This window comes from Hirundo rustica, chromosome 5 (assembly GCF_015227805.2).
Source record: "Hirundo rustica isolate bHirRus1 chromosome 5, bHirRus1.pri.v3, whole genome shotgun sequence".
Taxonomy (NCBI): Eukaryota; Metazoa; Chordata; class Aves; order Passeriformes; family Hirundinidae; genus Hirundo; species Hirundo rustica.
The window spans coordinates 72,948,019-72,966,714 of record NC_053454.1 but is presented as its reverse complement, the minus strand read 5'-3'; the positions used below and the strand labels follow the sequence as shown (position 1 = coordinate 72,966,714).

Sequence of the window (18,696 nt, the reverse complement as noted above, 5' to 3'; positions counted from 1 at the left end):
AGGTCAGGTTTTGAGATGTCTGAAGTTATGAGGCTATTTCAAGAGGATTATGAGCATGGGGCAAAAGAAGTATAGTTGTTGATGCTCAAGGGAGAAGAAGAAACAGCGTTTATCTATGGGAATGAAGGGACAAGTTGGAGCTGTACCTTCTACTGCTTAGGTACGTGTTGGGACTGTCTGCACGTATTCTCTTCCTTGCTTGCCAGGGTATTGGATAATACAAGGGAAACCAAAGAGGCTTTAGCTCTGTGCCAGTTCTGTAGAACCTCCCTAAGAGGAAAATATTACTTGGAGATTTGTCTTCAGAACATCATGTTTTTGAGTCGGCTGTTTTTCACATGTACAAAGTAATAGCTGAGTTTGGTTTGCTTCCACTGACATTGAGCTATTGGAATTGGCTGTGGTATGGCTATTGGAAATTACAGGACACAGCAGTGACTATTGCTGGAGGGATAAACTCAAAAAGAAAGCGAATGTAAAGGTAAAAGTAGGAATGAAAGGGCCCACAGAAAGATACAGTGCAGAAGATGTAGCTTCTCCGCCAGCTCAACAGTTGAGTGGAATGGGATCAGGAATTGTTGAGTTGTAGTTCTCCAGCAGAAAAAGATGTCAGTGTTGCTCTCTGAAGAATAAAAGCTTCTGATTTAGAGACTGAAACCAGCTTTGGAAGCCCAAGCAGTGAGGATTGGGCAGCTCTTTTTTTTTCCCCTTAGACTGCATAGGAGTATTAAAGTCCATCTGACAGGCTTCACTTGCTTGATTGTATGAGGGTCATACCAAGAATTCTTTTGGGAACAAGCCTCTACGTAAGTGTTTGGATTAAAAGGAAGATCCCTAGAACTACTTTCCTGGCCTTGTTTTCTTGTCCTTGTAGCAGTATGAAATGGTGCAGTGTTAACTGCAATTTGGACAGAAATATTTGTTTCCAAATATCCAGTGGTCAAAATTCCTATGGAACGTAATGTTAAAGCAATTTCCAATAAACAGAGGAGAGGTTTTGAGAAAGAAACAAAGATGTCTCATATGCGCCAAGTATAATTTTTTCATTAAGTTTAGGGTATGTAGCTCCAAGAAATAAAAGCTGTGAGGTTTTGTTGTTTGTTGTTTTGATTTTGGTGGGGTTTTTTTTTTGGGGGGGAGGGGAGAGAGTGAAACACACAGTTCATTTCCTGAAACCACAGAAGAAAATGTTCCAAAAGAACTGAAACTGTCAGAATAGTGGACTTTTATAGTTAGCTCTTGGTGTTTTGTTAGAGCTATTGTTCCTGTGAAGGAGACAGAAATAAGACAATCTACTCTCTTCCCCTTGCCCCCTAAATGCAGATTTGAGCTTTCTAGTTGTTTATTATGTCTATAGCTGAAACAGTTTTAGTGGTGTTAATTAACTGTAGAAATGCTGCGTAAAATTAGTGTCTGCATGAGGTTCTAGAGCTAGTGAAAAAAAAAGTAAATTTTTCTTCCTCAAGAAATGTGAAGGGTTACTTAAGTGACCTTGGGTTTTTTTCCCATATTACTTGCACTGCTCACATATTATGAAAAGAAAGTAGTGTTTGGAGTCCCTCCAGCAGAATGGAAACCACAATGAACAAGGGCACCTTTGAGTTTTTTGTTTTAATATTTCAGTTGACCTTCACATCTGCTGTCTAGATTTTGCTCAGCTTCAACAGATGAAGTAGCACCAGCGCTGTCCCCCTCCATCTCTTGCTCATTTTCATCCCCTTCCCTGGCAGCCCCATGGGATTCATTGCCAAAGATCTGGCACTGATGGCCAGGTGCCCATCAGGTTGTTTTGACAAGGAAGGAAAAAACTGAAGGTTTGCAGAGTGGTGAGGGATGAAAAATGAGTAGGTAAAAGTGACTTGCTCTGAAAACTACTCCTGGTTGCTGTGCATGCTTTGTGCAGCTGTTAGCTTGGTTTCACTAATGACATGCCCCTTACTTTTTTGTGTTCTTAATTCCTGATGCTTGACTGGCACTAAATACCTTTCTAAATAATGAAACTTAAAACTAGTTTGCTCAAGTTTCCTTTGTCATATACCTGAGAGAGTACAAAGTCCTTAACACTGTTTTCTTTCCCCCTGTAAACAAAGACTGATCTTTCTCTGCTAGTAACTGCTAGTCACCAGTCACTGGTTGCTATGTCTTAAAAATTAGATATCCAGTTCCTCAGAATTCACTCATCTTATCTCTAAAGACTGCGTTCTTTTATCGGTATAGATTTTCCATGACTCACTTTGCACCTCCTTTGTAGGTTTCTTCAGGCTTTTATGACCATATTTTAAATGTCTTTCAATTTCCAGTAAGCTTGAATAAATGTCTATTCCCTCAGTAGCTGTTCGAAAATAGCTCATGTTTAGTGGTAAAATCAGTCCTAACACAATAATTTCAGCAACAGCAAATGTTTTATCTTCACTTGTCCCAGCTGATCTTCATTGTGATTGTATTTACTTTTATTCTATTAGGGAAAAAGCCAAACAAGCTCAAACTCAGCACAGACTCGGTTATAAGGGGCTGAGCAAGTTCTGTGCCACATTTGCAGAATATTTTATACATGCCCTGCTCTAACATGCATTTTCTAATGATAATTGGCCACAATTTCCTGTGCAGTGTGCAGCAAACTTCCTGGGCAGGGGGCTTTAGGAAGTGTTCACTTCTGCCTGCCTAGAGGTTGCTCATTGGGTTTACTGACCCTGTGGGACTCACTGTAGGCACCATATCAAGCCCTGCTTGGCTGGTATCTGATGCTTTGAGGATGCGTTTGGATTTTCCAGTACTCATGACTGAGTGCTATTGCTGCCAATACTGTTAAAAACCTCACCTTTACTGGAGAGACACCAAACACTTCTACAGCCCAGGACTGTGGGCTGTCTGTGCTGTGGTCAGTGGTAGATTCTAAGGAAGTGTTTAAGGAGCTATGCATGAGATCCCTGGAGCCAGGTAAATCCTTCTGGCTCCCAGCAGTGGTAGTATGAGCCCTTGAGGAGAAGGGTCCTTTCTGTGGGGGTGTGTTGGTCCCTGTGTCCTGTTCACTGACAGGGTTGTCATTGTTAGCCTGACTAATCTTTGGACTTGCTTGTTTTTCACGTGTACAAGGTAATGACTCTCCCAATCCTACAGAAAAATCTTTTGTGTGAAGGAGCTGCAGTGGGAATGTGTGACTCCTTCCTTCTGGTGCCCACAGGGTTCTGGGGGATGGAGTTTAGTCTTAGCAGTATCCTGTACCCCCTGGTTATTACTGAACACAGTTATTCTAAATCCCAGTGCCTGTAAATGTAAACCTCTCGCTTTCTTGTGGGGAAAAATGTACTCTGCTTTTGAAGTGTTACCTATTGAAGCATCTTAAATGAAATTATCAAGAGAAAAAGAGAATGTTACTTATTTATTGCAGCAAGATGTCCTTCTGCTCAGTATAATGATTTTAGTGGTGGCTAGCTTAGGGAAATACAAGAGTTCCTTAGAGGCAGCTGTTGAATAACATAGCCTTTAGGTACAGCTGTTCATCCAACTCCTTAGCAATTCCAGGCTGGCTGCTGTCTGGAGGTTCAGGGTTTCATGGCCCCTTCAAAAATGCAAAGGAATACATCTTACCTGAAAATATTTCTTCTTTTAGGAAGTGAGCTCTAAAGAGGTCACATTTGTCTGAGATTTATATCTGTGTGTGTTTAAGTAGGCTTATGTATCTATATGTCATACATATAGATCTAGTCATACACCTACAAGTGTGTTTTTAAAAAGAGAAAAAATGCAGTATTAAAAACCATCTGTTTATGGAAGAATAACTTTTCAAAAATTTTCACCCACTCGCTAACTGCGGAGATGTGAAACATTCCCCATTCTCAAAAGTTTGTTTACATGCTTGCATGTGTCTATAAACAAAGATGTTATTCCTGCTGGTAAAGCACTTTAAAAAGTAGCAAAATAGTAATAGCAAAGGGGCTGTAATTACTTAGGCTTCATTTTAGTCCTTTTTTATGTTCTGAAAATTGTAAATTTGGATTAGCATGTTCGAATTTAAGTGTAATAGTGAATTTTTTTTGTTTTAACATGGATTAGTTTTGATCTCATGAAGCGATGGGAGCAAAATGTGCTCCATGCTAAAGTGCCTGTTTCTGGTCCCATGTGAGGAAGAGGGAGGAAAGCTGAGAAAACAATGTTGAGTGTGTTGCAGTCACCAATTCCTTCCAGCTGCAGAGTAGAAGAAACCTTCTGGCAAGTTATTTGACATCCTACATCGGCAGCCACTGAGTTAAGCTGTCCTGTTTTGGTTGATAATGATTTTCTTTTCTGACCTTTATAACTAATTCACCTTCTTGAGAAGCATTTAATGCGTGAGGACAGAAGGTTGTTTTTATTAATCTCTTACTTCTTTGCATGCAGAACCGAGGGAGAGATGGTGCTGACTGAAAGGAAATCTGCTTTTTCTAATGAAAAATAAGGTAACTGATTTTCCTACTGCTTTTCTGGATGTGCTAGTCTAACATGAGAACTGGAGTAATCTTTTTTAATGATAGCTATATTGGGATTGTGCTTTTAGGGATAAAAAGTATAAATCACTACTATTAGAAGAGTGGAAATGAAAAAAATCCATTGTTTGCTGTCTGTAACGCTGGCTGTTCTTGATGATATCAACATCCTTTAGCTGAATCATAAATAGTCTGTGCCCAGGGTCTGTTCATAACATACACAGGTCTAAACCCAGAATTACTCCACCAAATCCACTGGAGTAATGAAAATGAAATCTCACAGCTGAATGAGGCATTGTGGTGATGTTTGAGATGCAATTTCAGACCCTGGCAACAGTTTTTTTATTTGATTTTGTAATTAAGTCTGTTATAAAGAAGGGTATTTTCTCGTCCTTTGTTGTAAAAGGCAGTTATATCCCTAATAAAGGAAGGGCCTGTTCAAAGAGGCTCTGACCCTGACATGCCATGGGAAGCCTTGCATGAGCTGCTGAGTGCCCTCATCTGTCACTGGCTTCGTTAGGAGTTGGGACACTCATCTTCTGGAATGAGCAAGCACAGAGTGTGGAATTGCCCTTTTTCTTACCCTTTGTCTGGTACTATGGGCACACTTCCATAGTTGCCTGGGTATAGCACCGGACTGCCAAGAACTGGGGATAGGCTGCAGCTGGAGGTGCTCACCTGTTAACAGTAAGTACTTTATAATTGGCTTCCAGGATATTTTTGTGCTGCATGGCTCAGCAGTCAGATAGAAATGATTGCGCTGCTGGGCAGATTGTGTCTTTTGTTGGAAAGATTTTTCAATATGATATAGCAGCTTATCTTACTATAGTGATGAATGTGCACATATGGTACACTTTTAAAGCAGTGTTTGCTTTCGAAGCACCGCTCAGGAGCCTGTGAGACTTCTGTATGTTTGCAAACAAAAGGAGACAGTAGGACATAAGGGGCTCTGAGGCTTGAGTTGGATCCAGCTGTGTTCTCCTGGGTGGTAAATGTCTGACAAGTTAAATGTAGGTGACAGCAAGCTTGTGGCCACCCCCTTGTCACACCTTCCTGCGTTAACATTCTGCTGTGTGACTTGCAGAGATTTTTAGTGAAGGGCTTTACATTTGAAACTATTCTCTTCTACTTCCTGTTCCTCCAAGTGCCCCATTTTCATGGGAGCCTTGGCATTTTGTGACAAGGTTCAAGGAAGCGTTTTGATCAACTTTGCAACTGTGAAGAAAGGAGTTGGGTGAGTTTTGTGGAAATCAACTGCTAGGTCCGCTTAGGCTTTTGAAATTCAAAGCTGCTTTTTGAGAAACTTGGAAAGTGAGACACAAATTAACAGCTTGTTGCTGAAATGGTTTAGGCTTGCAGGAAATAACTGGGAATTCTCCTTGAAATGCTGCAGTTTGAAACCAATTAAATGGGTGGGTGATTTTTTTACTCTGCTTTCAGGTCAGCACTAGAAAACTGTATCTTATGCTGGTTTCTTTGTTTAAACAATTTTTCAAAATTTCTGGGAGCCATGGAAGGAATGAGGGGATCTGACAAATTTTAGCTTGTAAAAAGACTAGTGGCGTGATTGATGTCAGTGTTTTCAAAGGGTGACTTTATCAGGTACTTTCTTTAATTAGGGAGATCACAGTAAGAGAGGAACTTGGAAATGAAAGCCAGACAAATGAAGCTGATCGCAGAAGGATTGGGCAGTGGAAGCCCAAGTGCGGTTAGATATATCAGGTGCTTTGTTCTAAAATGTCACAACTACCAGAGTCAGTACAGAGACCACTGAGTGATTAAAGGGCAACGTCTTAAAATGGATCAAACTAAATGATGCAGCGCTTCCTAGTCAGCTTATATCCCAGGAATTTGTAAAGCAGTCACTTTCAGAGGCTTCATCTGTTGGGTACTGTAAAGGATAGCTTCTTTGACAAAGACAAATCTCTATTGAATCTCATATCCATGTTTCAAAAGATGTAATTTATAGGCATACTAAGTAAAACCAAAGCAATTTGTGCCCTGTGAGAACAGAAGGGAGAGATCCCTGTATTTTTTTCCCTTCTTATATCATTCTAGAAATGAATAGGTCTCCCATCTAAAGCAGATTGTTGATATGTGAAATCATAGTTTAAATTTTGAGAGCTAGTTTGCCAGTATAAAAACAAAAAGTAATCTTAATGATGAAATGTATTAAGCATCTTAAGCACAGTTGCCGGTTTTCTGCTCTCTGCTTGAATTAGCAAAGGTTTCAGTCGGCTGCTAATGCAGTGTGTGATATACATCCCAAACAGCACAAATGAAGACATATTCCTGTTTTTGTTGTTGGAACCTGACTTGGCTTGTGGCTTGACATGGAAGAAAAGCAACTTTGATGTTTTGGAAGGTCTGGATGCTGAACGATTAACTCTGGAAGTCCCTACCATGAAGCGAAGACTGATTTGCTACTATTTGTTAAATGCTCACAGAGGCATGTGCATGTGTCTGTATATACAGATATTTGCAGTTCAATGGCAGACTCTCATTTTAGTTCAGATGTTTGTAAATTATGCTACTTGTGGAAGAAGAATCTTTTCTAGGAAATTGCAAAGAATGCCTCCCAACTTATCTGTGCTGTGTAAGTCTAAAGTAGTGTGGTAATACATTTTCAGTGTAGGGAGAAAATGCGTTTCATTCTCCCACTCTTTCATATTTAGATGTAGGACAATAAATCATTAGGCATCTCAAGGACATTAATTTTCTTTGGTCTAGCAGTGTAGTTAGCTATTTTGAGCTGAGACACAACCCAGCATTTGCTGGCGTTAGTGAAACTTTTCTCCTTTGTAGATTTCAGTGTGGTTTTGTGTGGCATGGATAGGTGGGTGGTTCTTTTTTCCCCCCTGATCTGTTCCCTGCCATATTGTATTGGTTGTAGATAGTCAAGTTATAGCGGTGATGTATTAGCAAGATGTGTTTAGGAAGTGTATTAAGAAAGTATTTAGGAACAGCAGAGAGGGACTGTTACAGACTGACTCTAACCCCATTGCCGAGCTCCCTTGTGCCACTTAAGAGGTGTGGACAGGGAGGTTAAGTAGTTGAGAATGAAGATGGACCTTGAGAAGAAGGGGATTGGAGGAAGCTGTTTTAGTTCTTGTCGTCTTTTCTTACTGTTCAGGTCTATTTTAATTGGCATAAGCTTAAATTCATTATCCATGGGTTGAACCTGTTGTGCCTGTGATGGTTACTGGCAAGTAACCTCCCTTTCTTCATCTTAACCTGTTATAATTTAAGTTTTATTTTCTCACCCAGTCCTGCTAAAGAGAGGCAATCCATCATAGAGCGGATGGGTGGGTGGCAGCATGACCAGCTGTAGATGTGATCTCCTGTGGGAGGTATATTTTGCCAACACCTTTGTGCGTGAAGCCCTCAGACCTTGTGTTTGTGTGTGTAGGCTCTGTGTCCGCTTCTCAGGAAGTGGCAGGTGTGCATTTGCACCCGGTGAACATGCTCGGTGGAAGTTGCTTTTGAAGGCGGAGTTGGGAGCGGGGCTCCATGAAGCTGTGGTCAGCAGGGTGCCTGAGCTTGGGAAACCTAGTGCGTGACAGGGTTTGTGAAGGAAAGCCTGACATTATGCTAGACTTGGACCAATTCTAATAGATGCCAGTCAGAAATATTTCTTGTGGAGCTTGGCAGCTTTGTGACTCACCTAAAGTACCTGGAAAGTGGGTTATATACCTAGTTTCTACCCAATTTGGAGCCTGGGAAGTACTTTTTCCCAGAGCTTGAGTGGGGTGCTGGGAGAATACTTACTCAGCATCGCTTGCTAATGTGTTTAATAAGTATTAGATATTTATGTACCTTTTGCCATTAGCACAGGAGGGGATTTTCGATTAGAATTTTTGGATCTCTTTAAAGATTGCAGTATTGTGTACTAATTTTTGCCTTAATTGCAGATCACAATTCATAGCAATGGTTTTCTTGAGGAAAACACCCCAACATAAACCAACAAAAAGCAGGAGAGCTGGGATATTTTTGTCACACTGTTTCATTTTGGTTTTTTCTGTTCATAGGTTCTTCAGAGTAACTTTTTTTTCTTTCCACTAAAGGAAAAAACATAGCTTTGGCCTTTTTCAACTTCTTAATACTTATTCATTGCAATTCAGGGTTGGATTTCAGCCTAAACTGTTATTTGCCATGGGTGTGTGAATTTAGTCATTGCTAGTAATGTCAAGAAAGAAGCCACCTAACTAATCTATGGTTCATTTTCCCATATCCTAATATTCCCAAATAGTAGTGTTGATACGTAAACAGATTTGTAAACTACATTGTAATCTAGCCACAAAAAAGATACGCTAAAAAATACTGTTGTGTTTTTGCATCTCACTAATAGTTCCAGAGGGCCCATTATGTTCCATTGAGTAAACATGTTGACGTTGCTGCTTGTTTTTGGGTACGTATATAGGAATTTATTAAAAAATGGATTATTGATCAGTGGTCTGTGGTGGATTCTCTAGGAGGATCATTAGTGTCTGTTGTGTAAATCTTGTGTAGCTTGTGGTTTAATGATCCTGTGGAGGTTACCATCCCAGTCTGTCAGGTCAGCTCGTCCATGCACCCGCTCAATAAACTCACTCTACTTTTGTGTAGGAAAAGTTGGCTTTTAAGGTTTTTGTGATGTATCGATTTTTAAAAAAATTACCGTGTAGAAAGAAAACAGCTTCGTTTGCAGATGATAGTACCGAAAATTAAAATAAAAGCTGCTATGAGTGCTGAAAGTATCTTGCGTTAGAAGTCGAATTCCACACAAAATTATAAACGTGTCTCTTTTTTTTCTGTAATCTAAACAAGGTTGCAGTAGCAAACTTGTATGGCACATTCATACTGTCATACTGTAGTACATCCATGTTTCCTGACACCACCCCCTAAAGCTAAGGGGTTTGTATTGGCCAGAGTCAACCCATGGACTTAACTACACAGATGTAAATTAGAGTGCTGTAATACACCTAGTGCCAGAGAGAATTATGTAAAAGGTGGTGAACATTGAGACTCCTCTTGTAATAAATTTTGTTAAACCACAAGTGCATTGTTGCACTTGAAATTTTTTATACAAGTTTAAAGAGCAAATCTGAATGGCTATGCTGTCAATAAAAACAGGCTTTGCTGTATTGTATGTGTAAGCTTAACATAAATTATGTTCTTACAGCATTTATCGCAAGTGTAATGTGTTGTTAACAGTTAGCAAAAAAAAGCCTGAAAGTAAGATTTCAGATTGACTCATAAATCAATAACCAGAGAACCACATGCAAGGTAGAAATAATAGAATAATGACATACTCCTGAATTTTGGATGTGAATTACATTGTATTGCAGCTGTCAAAGTGTTATTTGGGTTTTCATGGCAGAGATGTATGCGAGTTCTGCCATAAAAATGTTTGAATGTATCATAGAATCTTATCTGCATCAGGCAGGCATACACAATGTATTTTCACCATTTCATAGCTGTAGAGTTCCAGTATTTTTCTCTCCAATTTGAAATTTTTAAAACACTCTTACAGAATGAGATTGCTTTATATATGTTGAAGCTGCAGAGTATTTTCTGATCTGTTAGAATATGAACCTTCTGTGTGTGTGTGTGGTTTAGCATTCTGTAAGTCAGTGATCTCTCCAGGGCATCTTGAAATAAAAGTGTCTCTTCTGGCTAAGGATGTACTTATTATAAACCATTTTTCAGCAGTGATTTTAATTTTCTAGAGCATGCTCTGTGTCAGTTTGGAGACTGAGCAGCTGAATAAGTGCTGCTGCACAATGTAGCATATCTTCAGGATTGAATGTCACTGCTCAGTGTGGTTTTTCTCTGGCTATAAACTGCATGTTCTGCAAGCTGAGGAGCAGGTAAGTGACTCTTTGTCCATAAGTTTCAGTGAAATATGTTGTTGCTGTGTTGGTAAGATTTTGATTTGCAGTAGGAAGTGTGCTAAATGGAGAAGAAAGTGGAAAAATTACAAAACGCTGGTACAGGTGGGTCTGAAAGCTATCATCTCTTCATGGTTCACAAGTCCTGGTGTGTTTGAGTGTTCTCAGCCCCAGCGCTGCCTGTGCTGCTGCCTGCACTTAACTGGGGTGTGAGTTATCCTGACTCCTGGAGTGTTAGGTATATAGCAGTACACACATGCATACAAATCTATAGCTATCCATGAATATGTAAATATCAGTCAGTGTTGAGTGAAGAACTCAAATGAATTTGGTGGTGTTGAGAGATGAGTTGTTGTTTTGTGTGCTTTGAATCTGCCTTAGTGCTTGGTATTTTCCTGTTACTGTAGTCATGCGTTCAGGGCAGTGAGAGGTCTAATACATATTGAAGTCCCTTACTTATGTTTGGTCGTCTTTTAGGAACCAGTTTTGCTTCTCCTTGTGTTATGCTGTTGGAGGCATTTTCTAATGCTTATATTTTTACTTGCCTTAATTTAAATAGTTTTTTTTTGGCCAAGGTTTCACGATGGTTTTAGCCATTTTGGGTTGGGAGAATGCTGTGCAGAGAGCTCTGTGCTAGATGAATGCTGCAAGCTCTAGCCTAAGAACCCTGCTGAGCATGCTGTGCACAGTGACAATGCAAAGCCCTGTGACAGCAGAAGGCCACCTCTCCTTGCCTTGGGATAGCAAGGGCACACAGGGAGTTTGTTCCCAGGGGTCTGTGCAGGGTCACTAAGGTCTGTGTGCTGACTGTTGCTGCAGTCTGCTTTCCAACAGTACTTGAAAACGCATTTTATAACCATAGAGGAATGAGAAGAATCAATTGCTTCTATTTTTACTATGAATTGAAAGACTTTACATCTCTCATTTCCCTTCTTAACAGGATCCTGGCAAGCCCTACTGCCCTTTTGCCATCTGATTCCCTCCATTTCCTTGCTGCTTCTCTTTCCCCCCCTCCAGACATGACTGACTTGTTCTCCACCTCAGTAAAGCCCTCTCTTCTAACAGCCTGCTGCTCTTGGAGTCAGACCTTTCTTGTAATGTGTTCTCACTTAGATAATCAGTTCTGTCTCCTGGTTTTCCTCTGGGTCTGCTTTCATCTCTTGCCTAACTTGCTGCATGCCTTCTTTACCCCTTCCTCTTTTGTGTCTGCCTGTCCTTGGCCTGCCTGCTTGCCCCCCTCTCGGTTTGGTACCTGGAGTATTGCTTTGTTTGCAGTGTCCTCCACGGCGTTTCCATCCCGGAATCCTCCCTGGTCCCGTTGCTATTCCTTTCAACTCTACAGAACAGTCTTTCACTAATCACTGAATAAACTCTTCCAAATGAGAGCTGAGAAGCATCTCTTGTTTGTGTGACTGACTGGGGGAAAAAGGAGGAGGCCACAGTCAGAGGGTGAGCTGGTGTTGGAACGACAGACATTCTCAACTTCTTCCATCGATTTTATTCTTTAGAGGGATTAATGCTATGCTATATCTAGAGTCAAAGCACATATGAGAAAATGTGCCTCTAAACTGAGTGTTCTTCCGTGTGAAGTTGCATCTAGATGTGCCTCAATACCTGTTTGTCCAAACTGTGCTTTCATCTTGCCTTTGAGACCTCTTCCTGTGCGTTTAGCCATGAATTCAATTTCATTGGGAATCAAACAGCTGCCTAATCTTTGCTGTCAAATTCTTTCTCCCGTTGCTTTTGATGGCTGAAGCAAACATCACTTCTCTTCCTGCTGCTCATATATTTTTTAGCATTGCTTTTGACAGGAATGTGTTTCTCAGTATTTGTGTTATGGCTATCTTTGTGTTTTACAGCTTCTTTTTAAGATTGACCACTCTACATCACCTAGGAGTTTGGGATAATCTAATTTTGCCTTATCATTTACAGAAGTATCCTTCTCCTGTTCTTGGTTATATCCATTAGACCTCTTACAAAAAGAATTTTCCACAGTTTTTCTTTCTTTTTGACCATCTCTTTCCTTTGCATCAGATTGTTGTCCTTGCTTTTGCAGGCTTTTTGTTTTCACTGTGAGGATTTCTCCCAGTCTTCAGTACCCTTATTGTGCTTTCCTGAAGCTGTCTTTAAAACTCTGAGCTGTGTCCAGCATGCAACAAATGTTTGTAGATCTGTCAAACCAGCAAGGAAGTACCAAAACAAAACACATAATAAAAAATGTAGTTGCATTATCTTCCCGAAGTTCTGCTTTTACCAATCATCTTTGCTATGATGCCTGTTAGAAATTCAGTGATTATGTTTTTATTGTTCATTGACTCTTGCATAGTCTGATATAGGTTTGCATGTCTGTGTGTGTAAACTCTCTAGCTTTCTCCTTTATCATCCAAGTTCTGTGTCTGCCAGTGGTTAATATCATAGGCTCCTGTGATCCCTGACCTGCATTTGTAAACCCTCTGGTGATAAATATAAACTTTTAATCTGAGAAAATCCCTGAATTTGCATTATCTAATAGAATTAGCTCAGTTTAATTTTTTAAAAAATTATCTTCTCTGCTATCCTTGCAGCATTGGTGTTTTAGAATAGTGTAATAGATAGAATTGTGTGTTATAATTACATAATTCATGGTAATCAAGGACTAGTCTCTTTTGCACTAGATAATTGTGTCTAACTGTATTTAACAAAAGTTTATTGAGCATCCCCATGTGGTTCTGTCTTAGTTCAGCGGCTCTTACTGGATTTGGTGCTGCTCTGTGGTGTTTGTCAGTTTGGGGTCTGTTGGATATTTTTCTTGAACAGCTTCTCACATGACTGCAGAGAGTCCTGGGCATTCACTGGGGTAAATTTACAAGATCAGGACTTGGTTAGCTTCCATGCTGTGCTGTTTTGGGAGACTTGGGTGGCAGTTCTTGAAATGCAAGCTATGGTTTTCAGAGAGGACTCCGATAGCTGTCTGGTTTGGGTTAGAGAAGATAGCTACTTTGGAGACAACAAAGGCTTTGAAATGCTCTCTGTAACTGAGTAGATGGCAAGTGAAATACTTGGTATTTGTCTCGTTAAATATTAGCTTTTAACTCCTGAAAGAAACCTAGGGATGGAGGAAGGCTAATAACACCAGTGTCTTAACATGCTGCACTGAGAGATGACTGCTGCTGCTGTCTGCACTGAAGGGAATTGTGGAAATGTTGAGGTTTGTGTTTTGAAGTTGGTATTTTGACTGGAAGAGCTTCTCTGCCTCTGAAACTGTTTTGCTTCACAAGGCATGCCAGTGAAGGACCTCTTAGGAAAACAAAATTAGATTGAACCACGTGCAGAGCTGGCCCTTTTGATTATGTTAACCTGGACTGGGCTATTACCCTGAGAGAATACACTGGTGAGAGACTTAGAGGTTGATCCTGGCACTCGTATACCTACATTTCTTTATTGTTGAGTGCTAATCAAAGAAAGACACCCCCCACATTCTATTTTAAAAACAGGCAAAGAAAATAAACCACCTCAAAACTCAGGGTTTCTGTCAGATTTCCTCCGTTTGAGGCAGTAAACTAGTTTGTGAGGGTGCTGTTGCTAAACTCTTCCTTCACTGGAAGTGATCTGTGCCTGATATGAAGAATTATTAGTGTTTCATTATCCTGTTGTATGGACAGTGTAGCCTGGCTGCCAGTCTGTGCATGCTGGGCTTTTCTATTGCACCGGTTTGTCTCACTTTAGACTCTAACCTCGGTTTAAGTTGCTTTAAATTTAGTTTCTAAGGGAAGCTGTCAGTAGATGGCAGCAGCTATCTCCTCACATGATAGTTTTAGGTTACCAGCTAAATGAGCATCTTATGTTAATGTTAACTAATCCTGAGGAAAAACACTCTACTGAAGTAATTCAGTGTGGGCAAAACTCACTTTTATTCTTGGCCTGAAGCAGGATTTTGAAGGTAGGGGCTGCTGATTAACCTCGGTTTAGACTTTCATGAGCCGGCTGATGAGCGAGGAAGGGAAGCCAGAGGAGTCAGTGTACAGCTAGAGACATCTTGCAGCTGCAGAGTGATCGATGGCAGCCAGCCCAAGGAACTCGTGGGTGGAGCCCAGTGGAGCATTAAAGATCTTGGTGCCAGGCTGCTTTCCCCATCCTGTCCTCACTAGTGCAGGCTGGCGCGAGGGCAGAGGGGCTGTGCATGCCCACTCGTGCGTTTCAGGGTGCTGCTCTGAAGTCACACCAGTGATCCCAGCTAGCTCTAGTGCTTGCACTGCAGCGGCTCCCAGCTCTGACAGCAGGCTGATCTCAAGGGGCAGGGGGACCAGCCTGCCATTCCCTCTGCCCCTTTGGGAAGGGAAACATAACGGGTTGTTCTGTTCTGGCTGTACCCTTTCCTGAGATGGGTTGGTGTAGGGTGTATTTTGTGGCTGCCAGAAGGTGCCTCAGGGAGGGGCTGCTTGACTCCTCTAACACAGATGCCATGGGCTGGGTGCTGCAGGGATGAAGGGCAACCCCTCCGAGTCATCCTGGCACCAGCACGGGGATATCACAAAACAGAGGAGATCAGCAGTGAAGAGCAGCCATGCTCTGGACACCTGGTTGTGTGTGCCAAGAGGAAAAAGGCTGGGGTTTTTATCCATCTTTCACTGTGTGAAGAAATCTTCGTTTTTCCCTGAAGATAAATACCTCTGTTTGGTAAGAAAGGCTGTAGCGCTATCCTACCCTCACATTTGGGATGTCAGGAGCTGTGGATTGTTAAAGGCAAAGCAGTGCCCTCTCATTCAGTATCCCCACTGAGCACTATTTACTACTCCTGTTCTTTTTCTGACCAGCCCTGAGAACTGAGCTGAGTTCTCCTCTGTGCCACCTGAATTTATTTGCTGAGTGGTGAGGGCTAATTTTATGTCCAGTGTTATAAAAGTGGTTGTGCTTTGACAAATGTGTACAGTTTACACTTACCAGCACTGAATTTTATTTAATATTTGATCACCTTGTTATACACATTGTTGTACCTGGGCACCTATTAATAGGAGATATTTGCCTTTTATGCCTTTTCAGCATAACTTTTCCCAGCCGTTGGCCAAGGACCTTGTAAATATTTTTTAAAAGAGAGTTAATTAATGCTATGCTGGTGCTTCTGATTACTCTGCCAAGTTTGTGACATGTGACTTCTATAAAACCTGTTAACGCTTTACCTTCCTATTTTATTTTTATAAATTTTTCTTATTTTACTCTGTGTTATAATTTCCACCCATTAGTCTACCACAGTGGAGTTCCTCATTAGAAAGATTTGAAATCTGCTATTATGTGCCTGCTTGTAGAAGATTAGTAATACTAGCCACAGGCAAGGATTGGCCAGGAAATGAACCAGACTTTATTCAACTTAGCCTAAAAAGCTACTTTTTTTGACACTGAATTTGTTACTGAGATTAATCAAAAACTGATACTTAGATACTTAGAGCATTTTTCTTGCTATCTAGTAGAAGTTTGGAAGAAGTGAAAGATGGAGAAAACTATCTGTAGCTGAAATCATACGTGTCCTATTTTTCTTTGTAGGAAGGAGGAGACAATGGTAGATTTTATACATTAAAACAATTTCTTGGTTTGGGAGAGTCTGGTTACGTGGTCTCGTGGGTGATTTTGTTTTTTCTCTTTTTTAGCCAATTTTTTTTAATTTAGTGTTGACATAGTGGGTTTTTTGGTAGCGTGTTTTAATTTTGTGTGGATTTTGGTTGCTGTTTTTGTGCGTGTTGGTTTGTTTTGTCTTTTTTAATCACATGTGTCTGGCTTATAGGCTTACTTAAGTTCTTAGACTTTGCCTCTCCTTACTGTTTGACATGTCTGATGTTATTGCGTGTATCTGCAGATTTTTGTCATTGACCTTTTCTTTAGAGCAGTGTTTATAGGACTAGAACAAATGGGGAACACAAAAGCTCCTGGAACTAAAAAAGGATATCTATGTACTGTTTCAGAAGGGTATAAAAGCCTTCCTAATATAAAAACATTCTGAAGTATTCCCATGAGAGATCTGCCTGAGCATTAGCCCTGATGCCTCCTTTTTCTCACAGCCTTACATGTGGGTGCTAATGGATCAGCTCTTTAGAGGAGTGCAATTAATTCCATTTCTGCTAAGTGCATTGCAGGTACCCGTGCAGCATGGAGTGTGAGTGACAAGCTCCTGTGTCCTACCCCCCACAGGTGGTTTGATTTCATTGGAGTAGAGATCACGGGATGCAGCAGTACTGCTTTTTTGCAGGAGGTGTTTGGGTGATATAGGTTTGTTGGTGTTGCTCCACAGTTGAAGCAGAAGGAGGAAATAAAAAACAAATAACGATTTAAATAGCCGATAACACTGCTATTTCAAAATTAGTTGGTGGAACTGCTTTTAGCTGACACAGTCTTTGATTTTTATGGCTAGGTTCTAGATACAGAGAAAACTTAAATAAACACTTAAACTGTAATGGGACATTTTGAGGGTTTATGTCAGTGTATTCCAAGATAATAATGGGATTCAGTGGGGCCAACCCATTTGGCATTTTAGAGAATAAGTGGAGTGCATCATAAGTTTTTACTGATGAGGTTTTCTGTATTTCAGGAGGAGGTTGATTGATAGTCTGGTGAGTAATCAGTGCTACTTGGTCTGGGTTTTATCAGAGCTTTGATAGCTTCTGCTTTGCTGAACACAGTTTTAACACCACCTGTAGTCATCTTGATCAAAGCCAATTAATAAACTGAGTTCTTTGGGATATACATGCAGTTACAAGGAAACATTTTTCTTTTTCAAGAAATTAAAATAGCTGGAGAGAGACAATAAGATGGGAAGAAGCATTAGGGTGGTATAGGTTTTTCTGGATGTCTTTCCTCTTTTTATAGGTGTTGACACTATTTTTCTTTTATTTAGGAAGTTTTATATAGAATTTAAGGAGTTAGGACTGATGTGTGGAATGCTGGACACAATGGTATCTACCAGAAGCCAAATTATTGTTTAGAATACTCTTAAATTCCTCTGCACCTTTCTTAAATGAGCACAGCAGCTTTGGTCAGGAGTGTGGCAAGTACTTCTGTGTTCCCTGAGTTTTGTCTTTGTTTCTACCCATCATTCTTTTCTGATCTGTGGAGCCAGCACTGACCTTGCCATTCCCCTGAACACTTTAAAGATGCGTCTCTGTGTGTGAAAATGGTTTTAAGGTACTGGTGTTTTGGCTTGGAATCTTGCTGTGATTACCAGTGATCACAGTATGATTGTGTTGAAAAGGTGGGATCTTGAGCTTTTTCTGCTGCTGGTTGGAACAAATCGTTCCTCACTTGTTTCAGTTAACTTATGTGTGGGGAAAATATCACATCTATTCTCTAAGTTATAAAATTAATGGTTTGAAATAATTTGATGGTTGAGAACTGTGCTGGGGAATGTAGGGCACAAAGAATTCCTGTGGCATAAAAATAATTAACACTTAAAGAGTCACTATTAAGACATAGGTGTTTAGCCTGTTTAAAAAGATACGAATTGAAGGGAAAAGAATGTTTTCATATACATTACTGCTAAATTATTTTAAGAATTTTTTAAAATGCTTAGTAATCTAGATTGGAGGAAATTGCATGTGGGAAGTGGTAGGATAAGAGAAAAGGCCTCAAGTTGTGCCAGGGAGGTTTAGACAGGATATTAGGGAAAATTTATTTGCTTATAGGGATGCTGCGCATTGGAACAGGCTGCCCGGGGAAGAGGTGGAGCTGCCATCCCTGGAGGCATTTAGAAGATGTGTCGATGTGGTGCTCTGGGACAGGTTTTAGTAGTGTGCTTAGTCGAGACTGTCAGCACATCCCAGTAGGTGGCTGCAGAGAAATGGAGACTTTTTTTTTTTTTAAACAAGGAATGCCATAGAAGAGAAGGAAACTAATGTGTACAAGTTGCTCCTGGGGAGATCCCTAGTAGGCACAAGAGGAGAATTCTCACAATGAACTCAATTAGCTGTAGTAATCTCACTAAGGAAGTGGTGGATTCTCCAAATCTGGATGCTTTTACAACTCAGCCAGACAGGTTGCTGAACTGTCTAGTGTAGATGGTGCTTTTGCCAAGAAAGGTTGGACCTAATGATCCTTGGGGTCCTTTGCGACCTGGAATTCTGTGGGTCTAAAAAAGGCACTGAGTTCAGATTTCTGTTCCTTCCTTGTCAGGGAAGACTCAGTGTTCTACCCTGTCTTCTCTGACATGAGTTAAAACGTGTTTGTTGAAGACAGGCACAAAAGCTTTGTATTTCACCTGAAAAACTTTCCTTGTTCTGATGACACAGGCAGTTACCAACCTGCTTGCTTGCTTTAGACTATTACATGCCTTGATCTAATGCTAAACTTCAGAAAGATTGCCTGTGATAACTCTAAAAGATGTGCAGATGGGCCCTTCTGTT

At 40.6% G+C, this 18,696-nt stretch overlaps 1 protein-coding gene across 8 annotated transcripts in view; it reads left to right on the top strand.

The window, feature by feature from the left end:
- INPP4B (inositol polyphosphate-4-phosphatase type II B) overlaps positions 1–18,696 on the top strand; it is a 281,153-nt gene that overhangs the window by 34,192 nt on the left and 228,265 nt on the right. For 5 of the 8 annotated variants that reach the window (XM_040063945.1, XM_058420537.1, XM_040063942.2 and 2 more), the window contains exon 2: positions 4,378–4,436. The exons of the other annotated variants lie outside the window; for them this stretch is intronic. In XM_040063945.1, coding sequence (XP_039919879.1) covers positions 4,425–4,436 — 12 coding nt within the window. In that variant the 5' untranslated portion in view covers positions 4,378–4,424. The remainder of the gene's footprint in view (positions 1–4,377; positions 4,437–18,696) is intronic. 8 annotated transcript variants of the gene reach the window in all.